This window comes from Quercus suber, unplaced genomic scaffold (genome assembly GCF_002906115.3).
Source record: "Quercus suber isolate HL8 unplaced genomic scaffold, Cork oak 2.0 scaffold_365, whole genome shotgun sequence".
In the NCBI taxonomy this organism is placed as follows: Eukaryota; Viridiplantae; Streptophyta; class Magnoliopsida; order Fagales; family Fagaceae; genus Quercus; species Quercus suber.
The window spans coordinates 623295-644100 of record NW_027069817.1 but is presented as its reverse complement, the minus strand read 5'-3'; the positions used below and the strand labels follow the sequence as shown (position 1 = coordinate 644100).

At 33.9% G+C, this 20806-nt stretch overlaps 2 protein-coding genes and 1 long non-coding RNA gene across 5 annotated transcripts; 1 reads left to right on the top strand and 2 right to left on the bottom strand.

Annotated features, from left to right (window-relative positions):
* Window positions 1-6474: 6474 nt before the first annotated feature.
* On the bottom strand, window positions 6475-7423 carry LOC112015374 (fasciclin-like arabinogalactan protein 13). The gene is given in 2 exon segments (XM_024047777.2): window positions 6475-7034; window positions 7037-7423. Coding segments are annotated over 2 exon segments (798 nt in total). The 5' UTR covers window positions 7338-7423; the 3' UTR covers window positions 6475-6537.
* A 3850-nt stretch (window positions 7424-11273) lies between these two features.
* On the top strand, window positions 11274-19936 carry LOC136061937 (uncharacterized). Of its 2 annotated transcripts, XR_010623785.1 has the most exons (4): window positions 11274-11417; window positions 12207-13622; window positions 14491-16191; window positions 19483-19737. It is a non-coding gene; the product is annotated as an uncharacterized LOC136061937 (long non-coding RNA). The 2 variants fall into 2 exon arrangements; XR_010623784.1 differs by lacking the exons at window positions 11274-11417; window positions 19483-19737 and adding an exon at window positions 19756-19936 and having other exon boundaries at window positions 13535-13622.
* On the bottom strand, window positions 12187-20046 carry LOC112015376 (MLO-like protein 12). Of its 2 annotated transcripts, none has more exons than XM_024047779.2 (14): window positions 19930-20046; window positions 19776-19833; window positions 19373-19593; window positions 19037-19153; window positions 16826-16886; window positions 16125-16213; window positions 15495-15569; window positions 15156-15244; window positions 14952-15001; window positions 14780-14820; window positions 14482-14655; window positions 13750-13785; window positions 13556-13684; window positions 12187-12642 (listed from the first exon to the last, which is right to left on the bottom strand). In XM_024047779.2, exons 1-14 carry the CDS (start codon window positions 20044-20046, stop codon window positions 12187-12189), a joined length of 1713 nt encoding a protein of 570 aa, XP_023903547.1. The 2 variants fall into 2 exon arrangements, with proteins under 2 accessions (XP_023903547.1, XP_023903548.1); XM_024047780.2 differs by having other exon boundaries at window positions 13556-13648.
* Between the last annotated feature and the right edge of the window lie 760 nt (window positions 20047-20806).

The window sequence follows — 20806 nt, the reverse complement described above, 5'->3', positions numbered from 1 at the left end:
TAATTAATTCACTTGGCTAAATTAATTGGTTAATTTATCACAAGAGGTCAATTCATTTTTAGCCTATCACTCTCCCTCCAGAAAGACTTTTGTAATCCTTTCTCTTGTAATCCTATAACCCTTCCCTTCAAACAGATATGATCTTGTAACCCTTTATAGATTTTACTTTGTAATCTTGTAACTCTTTAGACAGTGTTTTATTTTCAAACTTGTATCAAAGACAACAGTTTTCAGTTTTAATCAAAGACAGAAGTTTTTATTCAAGTAAGATTTTATAGTTTCTGTTTTCATATTCCATATTTCGTTTTAACTTATTTTTGAATATATGTATTTAGCTATTTTCTTCTTTATCATCTATTTTATCATTGTTTATGCTTCTATATTACTGCTATGCTTCTGATACCATTAACTACCTAGGAGAGAGGACAGCAATAATACAGAAGCATAAACAATGATAAAATAGATGATAAAGAAGAAAATAGCAAAATAGATATATTCAAAAATAAGTTAAAACAGAATATAGAATATGAAAACAGAAACTATAAAATCTTACTTGAATAAAAACTTCTGTCTTTGATTAAAATTGAAAACTGTTGTCTTTGATACAAACTTGAAAATAAAACACTGTCTAAAGAGTTACAAGATTACAAAGTAAAATCTGCAAAGGGTTACAAGATTATATCTGTCTGAAGGGAAGGGTTATAGGATTACAAGAGAAAGGATTACAAAAGTCTTTTTGGAGGGAGAGAACTATCTTGTGGAAATTTGGACCTAGAAATTGGAACCTAAACTTGGGACCTCTAAACTTGGTACCTGAAGTTGGAACCTGTCTTCTATCTTGCCGTGCGTCCTCTTGTCTCCGATCCTAGCCATTTTTCGTCCCCTATCTTGCCGTGCGTCCTATTGTCTTTCCCTCTTTTTGGGCTTCTCTTCTTGGGCTAGCAATGCGTCTTCTGTGTTTATGTACTTAGTAGCCCTGTAAAGTACATTCGACATGGTTTTTGGGTCGTTTTTGTATAAGAAAAACAGAAACTTCCCCTTCCATAACCCATTGGTAAAGGCAGCCACTAGTATTTTGTCGTCAGCTTCGTCAATCAAGAGGGCCTCCTTGTTAAAGTAGGTTATGTAGAATCTCAGCGCTTCCTCCTCCCATTGCTTGATGCTCATTAGGCATGCAGTAGACTTCTTATACCTGTGCCTCCTATAAAGTGCAAGGCAAACTGCGTGCTCAGCTTCTTGAAGGTACTGATGGAGTTAGGCATCAGCTTACTGAACCATTCCCTCATAGGACCCTTCAGTGTAGTAAGGAAGGCTTGAATGACTCCAGATGATCTAAGGGATCCTTTGACCTGTCGTAGGCTTCTACCTGTGGTATACAGAACTTTGGTGGATGGGGCAATGACGTAACGAGTGCGGTAAAAGGCAAGTCCATCCAATGGACTAACTCGTCGCGGTCGCTTGACACTCGTCCTCTGAGGGCGTTCATTATGAAGTTCATCCTTTCCTTCATCATCAGAATCTCCGCGACCATATAGGGTGGAGCAGTATCCATGGCGGATGGACGACTTGTATCTTGTCGCTCTTGTCTGCTTGGGACATTGCTGCCTTTTAACCCCTCTTGGTTCCTTCTCTTAATGCTGGTACCTTTCTGGTCCTACTCCTGGGCGTTAAGTGCCACGTTCTTTTGGTGCAGCTACTCCTTTAGGTCATGATTTTGCTTGGTGAGGCGTTCTACTACTATTACAAGAGTCTGAACTTGTCTCTCGAGGGTGGTGGTGCATAGTTCGTCCCCTTGATTGTTATTGGTGGTCACTATCAAGTGAATAAGTACCATGCAACTTTTTGTCCGGAAGCGATAGTATGACTTACTTCCTATTCTTTTCTCATAGATGGCGCCAATTGATGATGCGAAAATCATCAGTATGCCGCACAGTCCTCATGTGCTCTAGACAAAACTTGTACAACAAAGAAGAAGAAAAACCCTACAGAGTGCAACTTTTTGTCCGGGAAGCGATAGTATGACTTACTTCCTATTCTTTTCCCATAGATGGCGCCAATTGATGATGCGAAAATCATCAGTATGCCGCACAATCCTTACGTGCTCTAGACAAAACTTGTACAACAAAGAAGAAGAAAAACCCTACAGAGAGCACCGGTATGGTACCGGCCAAAGACCCTTTGAAGGTTAAGTTAGAGAACTTTCACAATTCTAAAGTGTTAGAACTAGGGTAAATTATGCGTACCTTATTTTTTGAGGGCTTAGGGGTTTTATAGTGGTATAGAACTGACTTCTATTTCTCGGGCAAGAATGTATTTCCTTATGGGGAAGATTCTAATAAATGTACGTATTTTGCGGATTCTTCCCATATAAGGATTCTATTGACCAGGGTCAATCGTAGGGTGCAAGATATTTCCATTTAGGATTCCTTGGAGCTCACTTAAGCTGAGTGGGTGCCACGTGGCCTTGATACCCGTCAGTCTTGTGCTCGTGTATCTAGAATCCGTCCAACATGGAGGATCATTCGTCCACTACGGGGAACCATTCGTCATGTGATCTCTCTGTTCAGTACCTCAATCCGTCTTCTTATTTTTGATTACCCATTATCTCAGTACCGTCACCTATGGCAGATTTGTTTGAATGGGTCCATCAACCTTAAATTTTATCATCTTCAGGTCACAACCACATCTCTTCTCTCACTTATTCCTCACGAACGATTAAAGCTCCTCTCATCTCGTTGACTCCATTCCAAAACCATTTCAAATAGCTCTGAAACTAACCCAACCAACCACAAATTAAACGTAGAGATAGAACGAACTTAAGCAAAGAGGAAGAGCAAATCTAAAGAAGAAGAAAAAAGATTCAATTACATTGAAAGAAAGAAAGTTAATTAGAATAATGTAGGCACTGCAACCAAAGCTAATTTAATAAGCATGTGATCTGTGAAGGGTCCCCGATTGCTAAAACTGGCTACTCTATCTTATTCAGTTTTTAGCTTACGAGCTATTGTTTGATTCATGACAGAGAGTTAAAAATGGGTGGTGTGGTTTGGATTTATTTTTGATTTTGTGTGTTCTTTTTGTTTTGGATTGTTATTGAGTTGCTTCATTGTTATTACTTATTCATTCTCAGTACAAAAGGGAGTCAGTGACTGTGCGGTGTTGTATTGAATTTGAAACTTTTATAGACATCATCATTATAATGAAGTAGTAGTAGTAGGCAGTAGCATTACAGTATGGAGTGAGTTACAGAACTATTCATCAATGGTTTCAGAATGGAGTCGAGCAAGATGAGAGGAGCTTTGATTGTTCGTGAGAAATAGGTGAGAGAAGATGTGGTTGTGACGTGTGAATAGGGATCTCAACGTGGGTTGGGGTTTGGAATTTCAATTTGAGGATTTAAATTAAGACACATATGATGAGTATTTATATTTTAATTAAATTTTTGCCATATGTATATTCCGTCTACGATGTAAGCAAGTTCTGTTAGTCATCTAACAATAGGGACGAAATTGGTTGTGACTTGAAAATAGCAGGAACCAAAATGACTGTTTTCAAAATGTATGGACCAAATTGACTGTGACCTCAAAATGTAAGGACCAAAATGATGTTTTCGCCTATAAAGTACAGTAATAAAGTTATTAATTATTTTTGTTAAGTAAACTTTAATTATTGTTACTTAGAGTACTTCAGTTTCTTATCCATTAGTTTTTATCTTTACTCTTTTCAATTCTTTTATTTAACGATTCAACTCAACTTTGAAAACTTATTAGTCTTTGTAATTGATTAGGAAGAATTTTTTGTTGTGTCTTTTATATTACTTTATTAAAAATTCAACACAACTATGTAATTATCATTTAAAAAAAAAAAATATATCTTCACTCCCCATTGTCCCACAACTCACTTCCACTACCTCAACTTAATTGTTTTATATCATTTATACTTTATTGCTCACTTAATTATCTTTTTATGAGATTTAAGATCAACAAATTACTAATTTTTGTTGTTGGACTTGCTATGTTTTTTCCCCCAAATTTTAAATCAAATTGGTTTGTTATTAGATTTTGTTTTTCTTTTTGTTTAAAAATGTCAAGATGAAGGTTTGTGTTGAATTATTTTATTATTGGGCTTCTTTTAAAGGGTTCAAATTTTTATTTTAGGATGGTCATGACATATATATATATATATATAATTATTATATAAAAAGTTTTTTGTCCCCTCTTTCCCTCTCTTAGGATGGTCATGACATATATATATATATATATAATTATTATATAAAAAGTTTTTTGTCCCCTCTTTCCCTCTCCCTTATGTGTGTGTTTGTTTCTAAAAAAAAAAAGAAAAAAAAAAAAAGAATGGGTAATTGTCTCACATTGCTTAAGAGAGTGTGTTGTGTGTAGTATAATTTACCCCTCACTTAAAAGTTACCATGACTTTTGAGTGAGGTTTTTAGTGTGCTTTTGTGTTAGAATCATTCATCTCCCTTTGTGCTAGAGCCATTTTCCCTCTCTATTGTGTGTGTATGTGTTTGTTTCTAAAATAAAAAAAAAAAAAGAAAAAAAAAATTGTCCCAAGTCAAAGGGTTCAATTGAACCCCCTAAAGTCAATGTGGAGCCGCCACTAGGTGAAAATTGAGCATTGCTTCAGAGAGGCTAACAAAGTGGCAGATTCTTTTGCTAAATATGGATGTTCACAAGTAGAACATTTTATTGTATTTTCTTAGCCTCTTCCTATTGTATTAGAGGCTTTGCTTTCGGATTGTAATTCGGTGCCTACTCCCTGATCTATTCGGGCTTCCCCTTTAGCTTTGTTTAATAGACTCTCTTATTACCACAAAAAAAGAAAGATCCATTTTTTCTTAATTTTAGATTGAGAATTTTTTTTCCCAAGTATAAATTCAAGTATTCAATGATTGCAATAGGAAATAGAGGTTTTGACTTTGGATGTCTCCATGAAAAACACCATATATAAGATGCCATTTAAGCTATAAAGTTCTTGATAAAATAAGAAGTTGAGAATTCTGAAAAGTGATTTCAAGTCTTAAAAAATGATTTTAGAAATAAGTTTATATTACTATTTTTGACTTTTAAAGTTTGTGCTTATTTTTCATTTCGATGTCTTCATTTTGAGAATTTTCATTTTGGTGTATCAAATTTGATTATTTTTTCTCTATGTTCATAAGTAATTTGGCTATTAAAAAACTAAACTAATACTAAACTTTAATCAAATAAGTAGCTAAAATCACTTTTTAATTTGTATGGATAGATCACCAAACACAATGTTTTTAATCAAGTATGAAAGCTCGAAAAATGTGTTGAAAACACAAGAGCAATTTAGACCCCCAATTAAAATTACGGTTCGATAGATTTTACACTAACTTAATACTAAGTGTGGAATAGTGTAAATGCGAGCGAATGAACAAATAAGCTACTTTAATCCATAAACTAAGCAACACAGCAGTATAATGGAATATAAAAGAGTAGGGAAGAAGGATGCAAACATAGAAAACACCGAGACGTGTTTTCGAAGAGAAAACTGAAGAACTCGGCGAAAAACCTCTCCACCGCCCTCCAAGCGGAAATCGATCCACTAGACAATCAGTTGAGATACATGGGTTAGCAAGAGACCCTCCAAGCCTAATCTACCCAATGTACCTAAGCCCTCCAAGCTCCTACTCCAACAAGACTTCTCGGAACCGTGTCTTGTCTAACACCCCGGATCCCGCAACAAGCTCCATGTTGCATCTGCCATTCTAGGCTTCTTCCAATACTTCCCAGCAGCACCAAAACGTTACACAGCACTCTCCAAGGGTGTGGTAAGTGTTTGAGCTATCAACCTCTCAATGATGTGGAAATGGAGAGGGAAGGGTCGAGGAGATACCACAAGCAAGTGTATAGAGAAAGGTAGGGATGACAATCTCTAATTCACAATGTGTTTGGCTAGGGTTTTTCTCTCTGAAGCATTCCTTAACATTTGTGAGTAATGAGAGTATATATAGGATATGTACAAAAAGTGAGTCATTCAGTATAGGCTGGTAGAATAGATTGCCTCGCGGGTGTCTTGCGGGAAGGCCTTACCCGCAAGATGCTCACGAGACATAGCTGTCTCCACCTGGCCTGAGTCTTCGCATTCCAGCATGTGCATGGCACATGATTCATTTCACGGGAAGCTAGGTCGCGACATACCTGCGAGAATTCTTCAGCCTTCAAATGCTTGATTCTTCACACTCTCTCTCTATCACAAATCCCTTACAACAAATTCCACAATAGATACAGGGTATAAACGATTGATAATGATTATAATCAAATTTGGCACGGAATAAAAGCCAACAAAATATATTATTGTAAATAACAATTTTACAAAGTAGGTAAACCAATACCCAATATCGATCATTCTTCGAAACCAAAAAGTGGAAACGTATGCCAACAAACTCATGTTACAATTAAAAATATGCAAAAACCAAAAGCCAAAAAAAAGAAAAAGAGAGAGAGAGAAAGAAATAGAAATAACATGAATGTAGATATACATGGCAATTCCAAATTAAACCAAAAAAAGAAAAAGAAAAAGAAAAAGAGACATTCCTAACACTTCTTCTCGAGAGAAAGCCCCCATGCAAGCCAACCCTAGCCCAAGAGTCAAACCCAAACCTACCACATTTCTCCCTCCTGCACTTGTAGCAGGGAAAGGTGCTGAGGTGTTTGTTGAATTATTCGAGCTGCTTGATGGGGCTTTCGCCTGTGGTGGAGCTGAAGCTGGAGACTTAGCTCCAAACAATTCCTCAGGCAACAATACCTTAAGCTTGTCCACTTGGTAAACCGCCAATGGAGGTTGTTGCCTTAGTGCATTGTTGATTTGTGTCGAATCGATCCCTGTTGATACATTCACTTGGTTGCCTTGGCCTGTAAAGTTAAGCCCCCAATTGCCATTTGTGCCTGAGGCTTGAGTAGGAACTGGGTTGATAACTGTTAGGAGATCAGTTAGGCTGTAGTATTTAGGTGTTATATGGTATTGAATAAGTAAGACTTTGTTCTGGTTTTGAGGCCATTTAAGGCACCAGATGGGAGGTTGTTGAAGGCATTGTCAGTGGGTGCAAAGAAAGACAAGCCTTGAGCAGAGTTGTTGAGCTGGTTCGGGATTTGGGTGTCTGTTTGGGTCTCCTGGAGGAGGCGAATTAAGGTACTGTATTGGCCATTTTTTTCAAGGATTGCTGTGAGGTTGAGAGGGCCTGAGGGAGATGGTGCTGGGGCTGAGGTTTGGGCTTGAGTCTGAGGTGAGAGGAGGAGGAGAAGAAGTTGGATATTGAGGATAATGAGAATGAGAGATAGAGTTGTCGAAGCCATGATGCTGGTTGAAGAGGTTCTGGACTTATGGTAAAGACTAAAAGCCAGGGGATTTATGGGATTAGATGTATAGGTGGGGCTTTGTTGGAATGAGCTGGCTGTGGACTTATTATGTCCAAAAATACCATAAAAAAAACCTTGGGAATATATTTGATTTTTTAAATGAAAAGATAAAGAAAATGAGTCATAATTTTTTTTTTTTGGTAAACTATGAGATATATAATTAAACCATATATTTTTGTGTTGCCTTGAATATAACCCACATTTGTTTAACTTAGTTGTTATTAGTCCACTAATTTGTAATCGAATTCAAATGAATTTTTATTAATATACAATGCGATTTGGTTGTTGACTTATTTGATGCGGCATTGCGTGAGTGTGTTCCAACTTCCAATTCCTCTTAATCCGTTGTATTGGAAAAGTTTTTTTTTTTTTTTGAGAAGTATTGTATTGGAAAAGTTGGTAGATCTATTTGGGTAGAAACCGACACTAATATCGTTAATTAGCTGGGATGGTATATATTATATATTATGAGAAAGATTTATTTCACTTTTCTCTTTCTAATGTGGTGTCCAGAGTTTTCGAGTACCAAATTATATTCTTTCATCCTACGATATCAAGTAATTATAAGGAGTAGTTCCTTGAAAATAACCTTAAAATGTTAATTAAGAGCTTTGAACTTAGATCTGCCTGGGATTATATTATACCATAAAACATCTTATCTAGGGTTGTATACATATATGGTTGCTGTTTTTGAACTGACATGCTTTTATGTTATCACCAAAAACGAAAATAAATATTAAAACCGTACAAGTTGACCAATCGACGTTACAATTTTCGATTGATCCTGTCTCCCCACTTGCTGTAATATATATATGTTGGCTGAATTGGCAAACTGTGGGTTCTTGAATCTTGATCATAGTTTACTTGACAAGTCATAGTTTTGTAAAAACCAGTCTCAATTAATCTTTATCATAGAGTGAGCTATAGCCTATTAGCTTGTGATTAACAGATGCATAAATCAGTTTGGTGTATGAGAAAGCTTGCAGTCCTTGATAATGGCATGTCAAGGTTTTTCTCAACTTTTTTCCATTGAACCCAAGTCGACAGTAGAATCTGATAAGAATCCAATCCCAACTAGATTTCAATGGAACAGAAATTTGGCCAGATTAGGCTAGACTTGAACCCCACATACCCATACAAATTCAAAGTCACATTACCTAATCTACATATTTTAATCGAAGTCGGACAAACATAAGGTATATATCCTCAATTTGGCAGCCTGGCTTAACTTGTCATGTGGAATATTAGCGAGCATCCCCAACAACTATGTTGTTGTCCCTACACACATATTCTATTATTCTAAAATGATGCAAAATTATAGAACCATAACGTGTTAGAAAGATGTTCTTGTAAGTCCCATTGTATTGTGTTTGTCCCATCTAATTAAACTGTGTTAAGTTCTTGTATTATTGTCCAATGTGGACCTTCTGATAGTTCATAGTTCCATCAACATCATTGATGCAAACCCATTTATGTTTTTATGAGGAGAACATTCAGCACAAAAATAACCGAGCAATTATATTATGGCTCATCTAATCTGTGTAATTTACTGTATTACTGAATGTGTCTTATTGAGTAAAAGCATGTAATCAAAAGCTGCACATTTAAATTAGCGCAAAGTATTTATCATTTGTACGCCTAGATCTAATAATTAATTTCCCCTTAGCGTGGAAAGAACCAATGATCTGCTGTATGTATGCAAGGTTGTTTATGCAGTGGCACTTAGCTTTATGTCCATGTCCTATATTAATGAGGAGACCTAAACAAACCCATAAATTATAGGGTTTGTTGGTATGTCCTAATTTTGACAGATAATATATGTCTCTAAAATAATGTCTCCCAGTATCATTCTGAGGCCTCCCAATTCCCTACGCCCCTACCCCCTCCAAAAAATATATTTCAGTACAGAAAAGCTACTTAATTTAGAGATTTGAAAATGTGTGACCGGCCACTGAATAATATCTAAAACGTTTAAAATGATCCAATATGATTATTTACTGGTGTGAAAAAGCATCACTAACCGTATAATTAAGAAGTTTTTACGCAATTATTGCTTCGGAATAGTTTGCTTATAAATAAAGTATAAAGTTTTCCTTCAAATTAATTAGTTTGAAATCTATTTAAACTATTGTGTGACGTTTTCTATATTATCTACGTGTATCTTTGATTACATGGTGACTAAGTATTTTTTTAGAATACTAAGGGTCTCTGTTTGGGATCCGCTTATTTTGCTGAAATTAAATTTTTTTTAATGAAAGTACTGTAAATAAATGTAAAAGTTAGCTGAAATAATACAGTGAAACCCATGAATAATATCAAAAAGTGCAGTAGGATTCATGAATAGTAATAAAAATAAGCTGAATAGTAAAATAAGTTAGCAAAAATAATTTTTGAAAACTCACACTAAGTATTTTTAACACACACAGGGAAGAGATGAGAAAGTCTTAAAAAAATTGACAGCTATATATATTCAAAATGACCTTACTCTTAAATACACAACACAAACTTTAAATCTTTTAACTCACACTCATTTTAAACTTTAATGTTCTATGTAAATGAATGGTAGAGGGACTTACAAGAAGCAAGAAAATAATCTCTCTTTCTCTCTCAAAAGAAACTAGAATCTTTGGATTTAATTACTCTTCGAATAATAATTTTTTTTTTTTAAAACGATTTACTCTTCTAATATAACTAGGAAGTTTTGGGCTGTCTATTTTTTTAAGAAATAAAAAAGAATTGGTCCAAAGTTTTAGGATTAGTTTAAGGCAATAGCTCTATATAGTCACAATAATTTTTTCAAAATATTTCACAACTTTTGAGTTGGTTAATTGCTAATAGAAGATAATAAGGTAATGTTAATGATATTTCCTAATAAAGAAATTTTTATTTTTATTTTTATTTTTATATAAGATAGAAATTCTACTCTAGCCTAATCTAAGTGTATATGTGTGTGAAACTCTCTCTTGGAGACTTAAACCTTGGCTGTTTCCCTCCACACCCTACACTCTACAAGCACTTATACTTATGAAGTGATCACCGCACCAAGAGTGTGCGGTGATAGTCCATAATAAAAACTTACAAATTCAATTATTGTGAAAATTTGGAAAAAAAACTTAAATATAGTTATTTAGGTGAAGTTCCCCAATTAAATTTACCCATGTAGATGCTTTGATCGATGAACTATATGTTTGAATTGTTCCCACTTTGGTTTCAAAAAAAAAAAAAAAAAATTTAACTGTCCTTAAAAAGATAACATTGATTTCATGTATCGGTCAATACAATAACTTAAGTATAGTTATTTAGGTGTTGTACATGAAGTCCCCAATTAAATTCATGTGGTTTTAATTTTTTTTTTTATATCAATGAGTCATATGGTTGAATTTAATTGTCATTAAAAAATAATATTGATTTAATTGTATTGGTCAATACAATCATATGAGTGAATCTCTTTATTTTTTTTGGATAAGAGTGATTTTTTTATATTTTATTTTAAAATTCACATAGGTGAACTTAGTTAGAATATCTAAGGTTTTATATTTGAAAATTTATGCAATATTCCGAGATTGAATATTGACATATTCTTTTGATCTCTTGGGTTAAGATAATTAGTAGATCCTATTATTATGAATTTTATTAGTGAAATTTACTATTATTGTACACACTTATAGCATTACTCAAATTAAACGTCCCCTTTCTAATTTTTAATTAAAAAAAATTAAAATTAAGGCTCCCTTAAACTTGGGAGAGTATTCGTACTTGTGACCGCTTTTTACAAAGAGAAGAAAAAGGCCAAAAACAAAAAAAGAAAAAGAAAAGAAAGCACAACGCTGCGTTTTGAGTAATAAAATGAAAACGGCAATGAGCCAAACTATGTCGTTTTGTTGATGTTAAAACGTCCACTCCAATCCACAACCAGGTTGATAAGCCCTAATTCTGAAAGTGGGGCGTGTGCGCACATTGAAGAGAGAGAATATGGAATTTTCATGAAGCCCATTTGAGAAATGCTGTCTTTTTTGGGTATTGCATTGTATTGCTTTTTCAATGTTAATGTTCTTCTGTGTCTTGTTTTATATTTTAAGATCCTAGCCCTTAATTGGTGTATCTGTGGATTTTCTTGGGTGGGTTTTCTAGGAAATTGCATATTCTGATTCAATTTATGGTTTAACTTAGAATGAGATTATCTTGGTTTTTCCTACTTCCAACAATTGGTCCAAAGCTGAATTTGGTTCTAAAATTTGAAATGGGTATATTCTTAATAACCCAAACCCAATGTTGGCATTTGGGAAAACGATTTGGAGTTCTGGCTTTGGATTTAGTCTATTTAAATGAGATATTAATGTTACTTAAAAGGTTAAAACTGTTATCTAGAGTGTTTTTGTAATTTGATTAATGAAACTGTAATGCATCAAAATTTGCTCTCTTGTATGTATGTATGTATGTATTAAAATGTTACATGGCATGACATTGATAGTTGATACCTCATTTATTTGAGTTAGTTATGTATCTTGGAAAGTCAGACCAGAGTGATTAGTTTTTTTCTATTTAAAAAAAATTGTTGTTGTTGATGTTGTTTTTGTTGCTGTGTTGTGCTTGTGATATGTTCCTTGAATAGATTGCATCTGTACTATAAGAATTAAGAGTGTGGAGCTTCTAAGCCACTAAATTGATGAGATGCTGTAAAATGGTAGTTAGAGAAAGAAATTTATAAGGAAAGTAAAATTATATACATTAACGGGTGCAGAAATTATTATATATCATTATCAATGTGCTGGTGATTGAAGACAGATTATATGTCATCTTCTTCAGTGATTGAAGTGATTTCTCCTGTGCCCCTACTACTTTCTGGTTCTTTCCAGCTGCTCCCAAAGGAGATCTCACCATCATCGGTTCCTCTGGTTATGATCGCTGGATTTGCTTCCTCTTTGGTGATTTCTGTAGTTGAAAGGATTGTTATAGCCAGGTTAGGAGTATTGGAGGAATGCACTTCCTGTTCTGTGATTTCTGGGGCTGAGGAAGAGGGGCTCATGACTGCTAATGGATGACGGTGTTCATAGTCTGGGAGATTTTTCCTTTGTATTCCTGTTATTGCAGTGTCAGCAGTGTCAGGAGGCAATGAATTTAATGAGTGTATACTTGAAGTGGATCCATTTTTGGAAAGACTGCGTCTGGCATTCTTCTGCCAATTTTTGAGACCTCTAACTATGCGCTCGGTAAACACTGCAGTCCTCATGCTAGAGCCCATCTGTGACAGTCATTGTCCAGATTTAAAACAAAAAAAAAAAATCAATTGAAGTTACAAGTTACAACCCAACTCAATTTTTAAGCGTCTGTTAAGATGTGAAATATGTGATTGTGTTAATTCTATTGTTGCCATTCCTTTGTATTCACACAAAGACTTTTGACACCAGATGACATGATGAGTGTAATGTAGCCTGTGGAGCTGCCCATGCTTAAAGAATTTCAACTGTGGCCTTCAATACAACTTTAGCTTTCTTTACCTTTAGGAACTTTTTACACAATTTTGGACTGTTTTAGTTGATTTCTGGAGCAATAACTTTCTGATGAAGAAGCAGCCAAACTTGGTCTGTTCAAAGTTATTATTTCACGGTACCAGAATATTTAAAGTTATTTCTATAAATCTTCTACACATCAAGGGTGTAAACCCCATGTTTTTAACTCTATGGAAGAAGCATCAATCTTAGACTCCTAATCTTACTAGTTTGGTTCTAACATTCCTTTGCTGGTACATTGTTTCTACAATGTTGTAATCATGGAATTGCTTACAATGTTACCCTGATTCTTGAATTTTTTAAAACTCATTCGCTAGAAATACTAGTTTGCATTTTGTTGATACATTAAAATTAGAATTCTCATACTAATTTTTGGTAATAGAGTCTATCTGTTTTTGTAGCCTGCTTATCTCTCTCTCTCTCTCTCTATATATATATATATATATTATTTTATTTTTTGGACTTCAGGAATTGGTTCCATTATCTTCTATATATTTAATTTAAAACTCTCTCTATCTCATTAATAAATATTTAGTAACTTGTTTGTGAATACAAATGTTTTACATTATAAATTTATAATACAGCAGCCCATCATTTATTGGATTTCAGTATTCCTTTTAGCGTAGGGAAGGGATATGTTTGTACCTGGGTGACAAGTGCATAAAGAGGCAGGGTGACATAACCACAAATGAGCTGCACAGCCATGCCCATGGTAATTCTTATGGTGAAGTCCTCTGTCTTTTCATTGAAGCAAGACCTTAGGCCATACTCATACTGTTATTGACAATGAGTCAGCTTATAATGTAAAAATCTTGAGTTTACGAACTTAAGATACCTACCCATGTCCAGATGAAAAATGCCAGCTGAAAGGAGTTCTGCAAAAAATACAGCAGCTTTTAGGATTTTATCATGTATGTAGAAATCCATTTAGGATAAACTTCCTTTTAGCTTTGTTCAATAAGCATATGCTAATTTATGAGCAGTCACTCAAATTCAAGTGGACTTTCCAAAAATGTTCAATTTCTTTTCATATATAATTGCAAAATTTTACATGAATTTGTGCTGATTATAGGAATGGTAATCTTCATTGATTTTCATAATATCTGTCTTTTTTCATTGAAGGGGAAGTTAATATCCATTCTACGATTAAGGGTAAGTCACATTAATTTCAAATGTGCAAGAAAATTACTCTCTATATTGATCTGGAAAAGATATGGCAACTTTTTTTTTTATGAATTTTGGTTCCTCCATTACATTTTGATGTTTGGATTTAAACATAAGATAGCATGTAAGATAATGTAGATAGAGTATCTAGTTGTGTGGTTTCACTACATGAATATTCATATTAATGTTGAATATATTATGCCTCTGTACTTCAAGTATACTTATGAATTCAAAAGGGACCACCTGTTATGGAAGGATCCTGGTTGTCAGATTACATGGGGACTCGCATAAGGAGATGCATGGATGGTCTAGATCTCTAAGATGTAGGATTGTAGAGGAAAAAATTAAAATTGATATGCTTTTGTTTCAATTAGATGTGTATAACCGATGTTTATGATATTCTATACCTGGATCAGGTTGAGCTGGAGGAGATGGAGAAGCCAATTGGGTCGACCAAACCAGAAATAATCATCACTAGGCTTCACAAGAAAAGTTCCTCGAGTCACAGGGTTCTCCTTGCAACTCTCCATGCACATTTTGGTTAATGTGACTTCCAGCTTTGTCCCCACAACCAGAACAATCTTCATATAAAAATGATAGCAGACAAAAGTAACATCAGGGAAAAAAATAAATAAAAAATAATAATGTGATTTCATCAAGCATGATATTAACAATGTGTTACATAATATTTTTGATTGATCTCACCACTAGGGGAATAAAAGGTAGCCAGTAGTAATTATAAAATTCTGCAAAAATGGCAGGTAGAACAGTGTTAAAAGAATGTGACTTATTTTTGCAAAATACCACTACACCTCTGAAATATGGTCATTCAAAATTATAAAAACATAAGAAAACTATATTCAATTCATTTGCTTACCCTTTGCGCTGAAAAATATGAATAGTATGGAAAAGATCCAGATGTAGAACCTGCAAGAGTGAACTAAAAAATCTTATAGCTTGAATTATTGTCCTATATCTTGTCATCACTATTTTTAGTTTCCTTCTTATATTTTTCTAATTTATACATGTACATGGATCTAGTCAATCTGGTATGAATTTTATATTTTGCAATTGTCTTTACCTGATTCCAACAACCTGCTCAAAATCATCATCAATAGTCCTGGTAAGAAGTTTGTGGAAGTTGAAATTGCTGCCTGCAGCCACATTGGCCTGCATAACCAACCAAGGAAATTCAGTTCTAAGCTTTGAAGGAATATTGACATCTCACTTGGGTTTTTGAACTCATGAGACTTGCTCTATTCTGGCCTGAAATTGTAATCTTATTCAGTGTGTTGTTTGACATGTTTATTACTGCTTTAAAGTCAATGCCTAAGGCTTTTTACATTTTTTATAGTTAAGATTGTATCCATAGCTTTACATGCTTTCTTCTCAGCCAAATTGTCTTGATGATCTGACTTACCATAGTGAATCCATTGCGAAGAGTTAAGTAATCAGTTTTTGAGACTGAACCACTGAATTGTCGAGTGAAGCAAGCCTATAGAATAGAAAATGTCATTAGTGTCTTTGGAACCATAGTCAAGGAAATGTGGCTTTCAATTGCTTGATGAAACCATTGTATTTGGTGATATATATAATTTTTAATAATTGGCTTCAATTAAATTGAAGAGGAGCAGCCTGATTTTTAGCAAACACTAATTAGGTACATTTTCACAGTCACAAGAGAAACCCTTTTAACATTCTATTCTCAGGCACTTTTCTTTGTCTCTTTTTCCTTCTTCTTCTTTCCACCCCACCCTCCCCCCCACCCCCTGTGTTTTTTGAGGTAGAATCTTTTGCAATGTACACTAATGAATCAGACTGCATTTTTGCACAAAATAGTTTGCCTACGCATTTGAAACCTTTGAATACCTCAAAATAGTGTCACCCGCTCGAAAGAAGAAGGGGATGAAAGAAGATGTAAGAATAAACGTATTGAAACTATGTGCTGAAATCATTAGATATCATTCACCTTTGAGAATTTATTCATGACATTTAACACATATATTGAGCTAATTGCTGCAGGTTAGGTGCTGATATTCTACTCACTTACCAGCCAAAGTAAGAGGGGGTGATTACTCCAGAACTTCAGATGACGTCTCCCAAAAGATGTTTGGCGGGTAAGCCGAAATCTCCTTGCATCTGTACATATGAAATTATCATTAAAATAAATATTTTATGGATACATTTTGGAATTTGATGCTGTGTATGTTTGTTTATGATTAGAATTTATACTTCTGTAGGATGTCTTGTATATATAAATTCCTTTATCCATCTAGTTTGATGTTGGTCAAACAATAAATGTGATACTTTCTGTCCAGAATACAGATATAAAACTTATAAAAAAAATTATCAAATGCATAATGATAACTGTAAAGATGAATGAGGTTCCAATAAATTTTTGTGCTGATGTTTTTGTCACATTATCTGTGCAGTATAGGCTTTGAGATCATTCATTGCATCTTGTGAAATTGTCTTCATGATTCTAGTAAAAAAGGATAGTAGACCTTGATCAGGCAGCCTATGTTCAATATGGAATGAAGATTGCTCCATAATTTTAAAATTCAGTAACAGTTAAGAATGCCAGTAATTTGATTCTAGCCTTCGCTGCAGTCACTGCTATGATTTGCATTGCATAGGTACAACAGTTGGAGCAAATGTGACTATAACAATAAAAATTCACTGGAGTAGCTAAGGAGGGCCATCTTAATACATAGAGCAATGAAAATAACATAGAGAAACAATATAGGTTACCATTAGCAATCAGATGATGAAGTGTCCGAGTCTCTTCCTCCCATGCTTTCCATTTACTCATCTGTTTATCATATATATATTTTCAAAAAGTTAAAAGCAACATAAAATACAATGGCTACCTGAAGAAATTATTTTTATAATCTTCTGTCATAGTAATAAGATTATGAAATAAATTGATGATCATTTTTACTTTTCTTTTTATGTTTTACAAGTGGGCACTACACTTGATTAGTATTTATTAATAATGATGAGAGACATAAGAATTAATGATTAGGGCAATTGATTAATGTGATGTGTTGAATGTCACCATCAAATGATGAACTTGATAACGATTAAGCTCTGACAAGACTTAAATACGGGATAGGATTAAAGAAGCTACAGAGCAGGTTGGAATGGGAATGTGCCAGGTTTGGGAGAGAAAAAAAGCCCTTTCCAAACCCAGACCCATTAAAAATTTTCCATCTCAAACTCTTCCCCTTCAAATTTGAAAAACCTAAACCCGTCCTAAACCTGTCCATATATCTTACCATGAGTCAGGTTGAATGGCCGGGTTAACTTAAAATTCAACATCTAAAATACTATTTAAGCACTTTTACACTAACTAAAGTGATAATAATACAATCCAAACATAATCAAGCTCTATAACTACTCAATCATCATCATAATTCATTATGTTCAAACCACTAGAAAAATATTGTAAATCCAATATAGCGTTTTAATTTTTTTTACATCACATAAAATTAAGTTCTAACTGTCCATTAAATATTAGAAGCCAAAACACCACCTAAGTTGTTTAACCGCATATCACTTCCACTTTCCATTCTCCAAAATCTTTCAATACAGTAGAAATCATATGACTTAAAAAGCTACTAATCCAAGCCGTTCCCAAATCCTAGTGGACTTAAAAACATTTGAATCCAAACCCATTCCATACCCATTTAAAAATCTCAAACTCTTATCATTAGGTCGGATCAGGTTGCGATGGAAAACCCATTAAATCTGACGAATTGCCATCCCTAAAGCAGAGGGGCTAGCAGAATGTTGTTGTCCATGGCCTGGCCATGAAATACCTCAAGCTTAATTTTAGTTCACATCCAGCCAAGCCCTAGGTTTGTGCTTATTTTTTCTTCTAAAGGGAAGAAAAAAGAAGGGGTAAAAAAGAAAATAACAAAAATGACAATGGTTTAGGCTTACTGAGAGGGAATGGAGCTAATTCTGCAGTCAAGTTAGAAAAAATGACAAATGTCTTGGTGTAGTAAAATGGTAAGTACTGTATTTATCCAATTAATTGACCTAATAATGAAAATATACATTTGCCCTTTCCAAAGGTGGAAAACTGGAAATGTAATGATCTGCATAATTAAGGTTTATTCAATTAATTGATCAAATAAAATATTCAACAGAAAACCAAGTAATAAAAAAAGTACTGTATTTATCTTCCTAAGATAAAGTAGGTTCAATTTATAATCCTCCATGTATTCCACAGTTGTCTTTGTTCATCAGAAGAGATAAATTACAAAAAAAGTACAGATCAGGACACTCCTAAGGCTTTAAAAAAGATAGAGCCACTAGCAATAGCAGAGGAAAGAATATGCTCATATTCTCTATCTTTTTTGTTATATTGCTGGGGATTATGATTCTTGAGTTGTTTATATTTTGACTTAATTAAAGCTTTACCAACCAAAATTTATTCCTGTTGGGCCCGACAGATAATTTGTTGAAAGAATTGCTTTTCAATTGATTGTCTTCCATGATGAGAACAATTCATGTCACTATGCAAAGGGATTCTTAACCACACAACCACTCCCCCAAAACCAAAAAAAAAAAAAAAAAAAAAATTCAAGATCAAAAATATATTTTTTGACAAAATATCTATTATTCCAAAAACTTAATTGTTAAGAAATTGTGAATTTAATCATTTAACCATAATCTTAATACTCTCCTTCACGTGTGGACCCAAACTTATTATGGGAGGTCCAACACGTGAGATTTTTAACAATTTAAATGTGAGGTAAAGTGGAGGCTGAAATTGAACTTAGAATCTCCTGCTTTGATACCACATTAAATTACTAGTTGTCCCAAAATTTTAAGTTGTTAGGAAATAGTGAATTTAATCATTTAACCAAAATTTTAATATACTTAATGAAACAGTGAAAAGTACCAACAACTAGCTAACGTATAAGTTTTGCAAGAATTGAATTGCTTCAATACCTTGGCCATCCCAAGACACATAGTTAATATGCAGTACAAAACATGAAATACTGCTAAGAAAGAGATGAAGACATTTAGATGCATGAGTCCTTCCCTTGACACCAGAGAAACCATTCCCTATGAAATAAGAGAAAAATAAATATTAGAAGCAGTGAATCTCGTATCATAGACTCATAGTAATTAATATCTTAAGTTCATAAGCCCCTTCATCAATGTCCCAAAGGACACTCTAATTAGTCTTTTTTAGTGAATTGTTTTAGCATGTGAAATATTTGTAAAAAAAATTATAAGTGATTATTGGAGATTGATGAAGTACAAGAAATTGATATTCTTTACCTTTGATTCACAGTAATTATCATCCATGATTTCATTAGGAAGTATTGCGCTGGAATTTGATCCTGAAATTTGTGTCTCTGATGTGAAAACTGGTTCTACTAACTTGACAGGATCTTTGCATGGATGAAAAGAATTTGCCACAGCTTGAGTGATGCAAATTTTTGATATGGGTTCTTCCGTTATTTCGAGAAGCAATGATATGAAACCGAAATTCATCATTTCTATGATAAGTTCAAAACATTAGTGAACAAATGATTAGTAATCAAACCTGATGTAGAGCAAAATTTGTTTATAAGAACTAGAAATGAACTTGAACTCTAACCAATATAATAGAAAGCCTATCGACAAGTCTTATACTTTTTTCATTTTTCTTATTGCTCCAGGATGCTAGGCTTGTACTAACCTGTTTTGATCTTGACCAAAGCCCTATATAGGGCTTTTCTGCTCCTTTTCCTGAGAAACTGAAGCATGCAAACCAATCTCATCATCTAAGGTACACCCTTATAGACCCCATAGTCCCATACACATTAAATGATCAAATAACTATATACTTGTACCTCAGTTAGATGGTGGAGACCAGCATCAATCATAAAAGATAGCAGAAAGAAGGACAAGCAAATAGTTGAGACAGCCCATGTTGGTGTTTCTTCAAGAGAACCTTTCCTTCTGTCCATCACTCCCTATGTCTTCTTTGTCTATGCATTTGCCTATATAGACCTAGTTTATATACGCATTTTAAATCAGTTAGGTAGAGGATTTGTCAAACACATCCCAATCTGATTGGAATAACTCCCGTACCGTACGGTGGCCATGCATTTTAAAAAAGTTGTGCATGTTACTATCGGGGCCAGCCTAGGCCTAGGCCACCACCTAGGGCCTCCTACGAAAGAGATGCCCCAAATTTTGGAGCGAAATTTGATATATCTAAAAAACAAATTTAGAGATATAGGAAAAAAAAAAGTTAGTTTTATAATTTTCTTCTATTTTTAAGAAGTTCCAAAGTATTGAGTACTGTTAGAGACAATATAACTTTAGATACATGGGTCTTACAAATAGAATAATGCTATAGTTTTACAAACTATTTTATAATATTTTTACAAACTGTTGTTGTGATCAATTTCTTACTTGTTCTTATCTAGGCCCACCGATAACACCACTTTTTTTATTTATCTATAATCATTCACTACATCATCCGTTTGTAAAAGTTTTTGTAAAAGAATTTGTATCTCTAGCATTTTTCCTTATAAATATGTGTCATTAATCGCAAGAAATAATTCAGATAGGAAAATACTAAAAATATTATTAATTTTATTTGAAAAGTTTACAAATTGATGTGATAATCAATATGATATGTGGACGTCAATAACCTATTAAATGCATTTTTTAATTATTTTTTGTGATTAATTATACATTTTTGTAAGCCTCATGTTATAA

Bases quoted from the DNA above. Each gene is read 5' to 3' on its own strand.
- LOC112015376 (XM_024047779.2), bottom strand. From the start codon at position 20,046: ATGGACAGAAGGAAAGGTTCTCTTGAAGAAACACCAACATGGGCTGTC. The intron at 15,245-15,494 runs GTAAGTCAGATC...TTGGTTATGCAG, and splicing joins TTCGCAATGGATTCACTATG to GCCAATGTGGCTGCAGGCAG. The intron at 13,685-13,749 runs GTAGGTATCTTA...TGTCAATAACAG, and splicing joins CATTTTTCATCTGGACATGG to TATGAGTATGGCCTAAGGTC.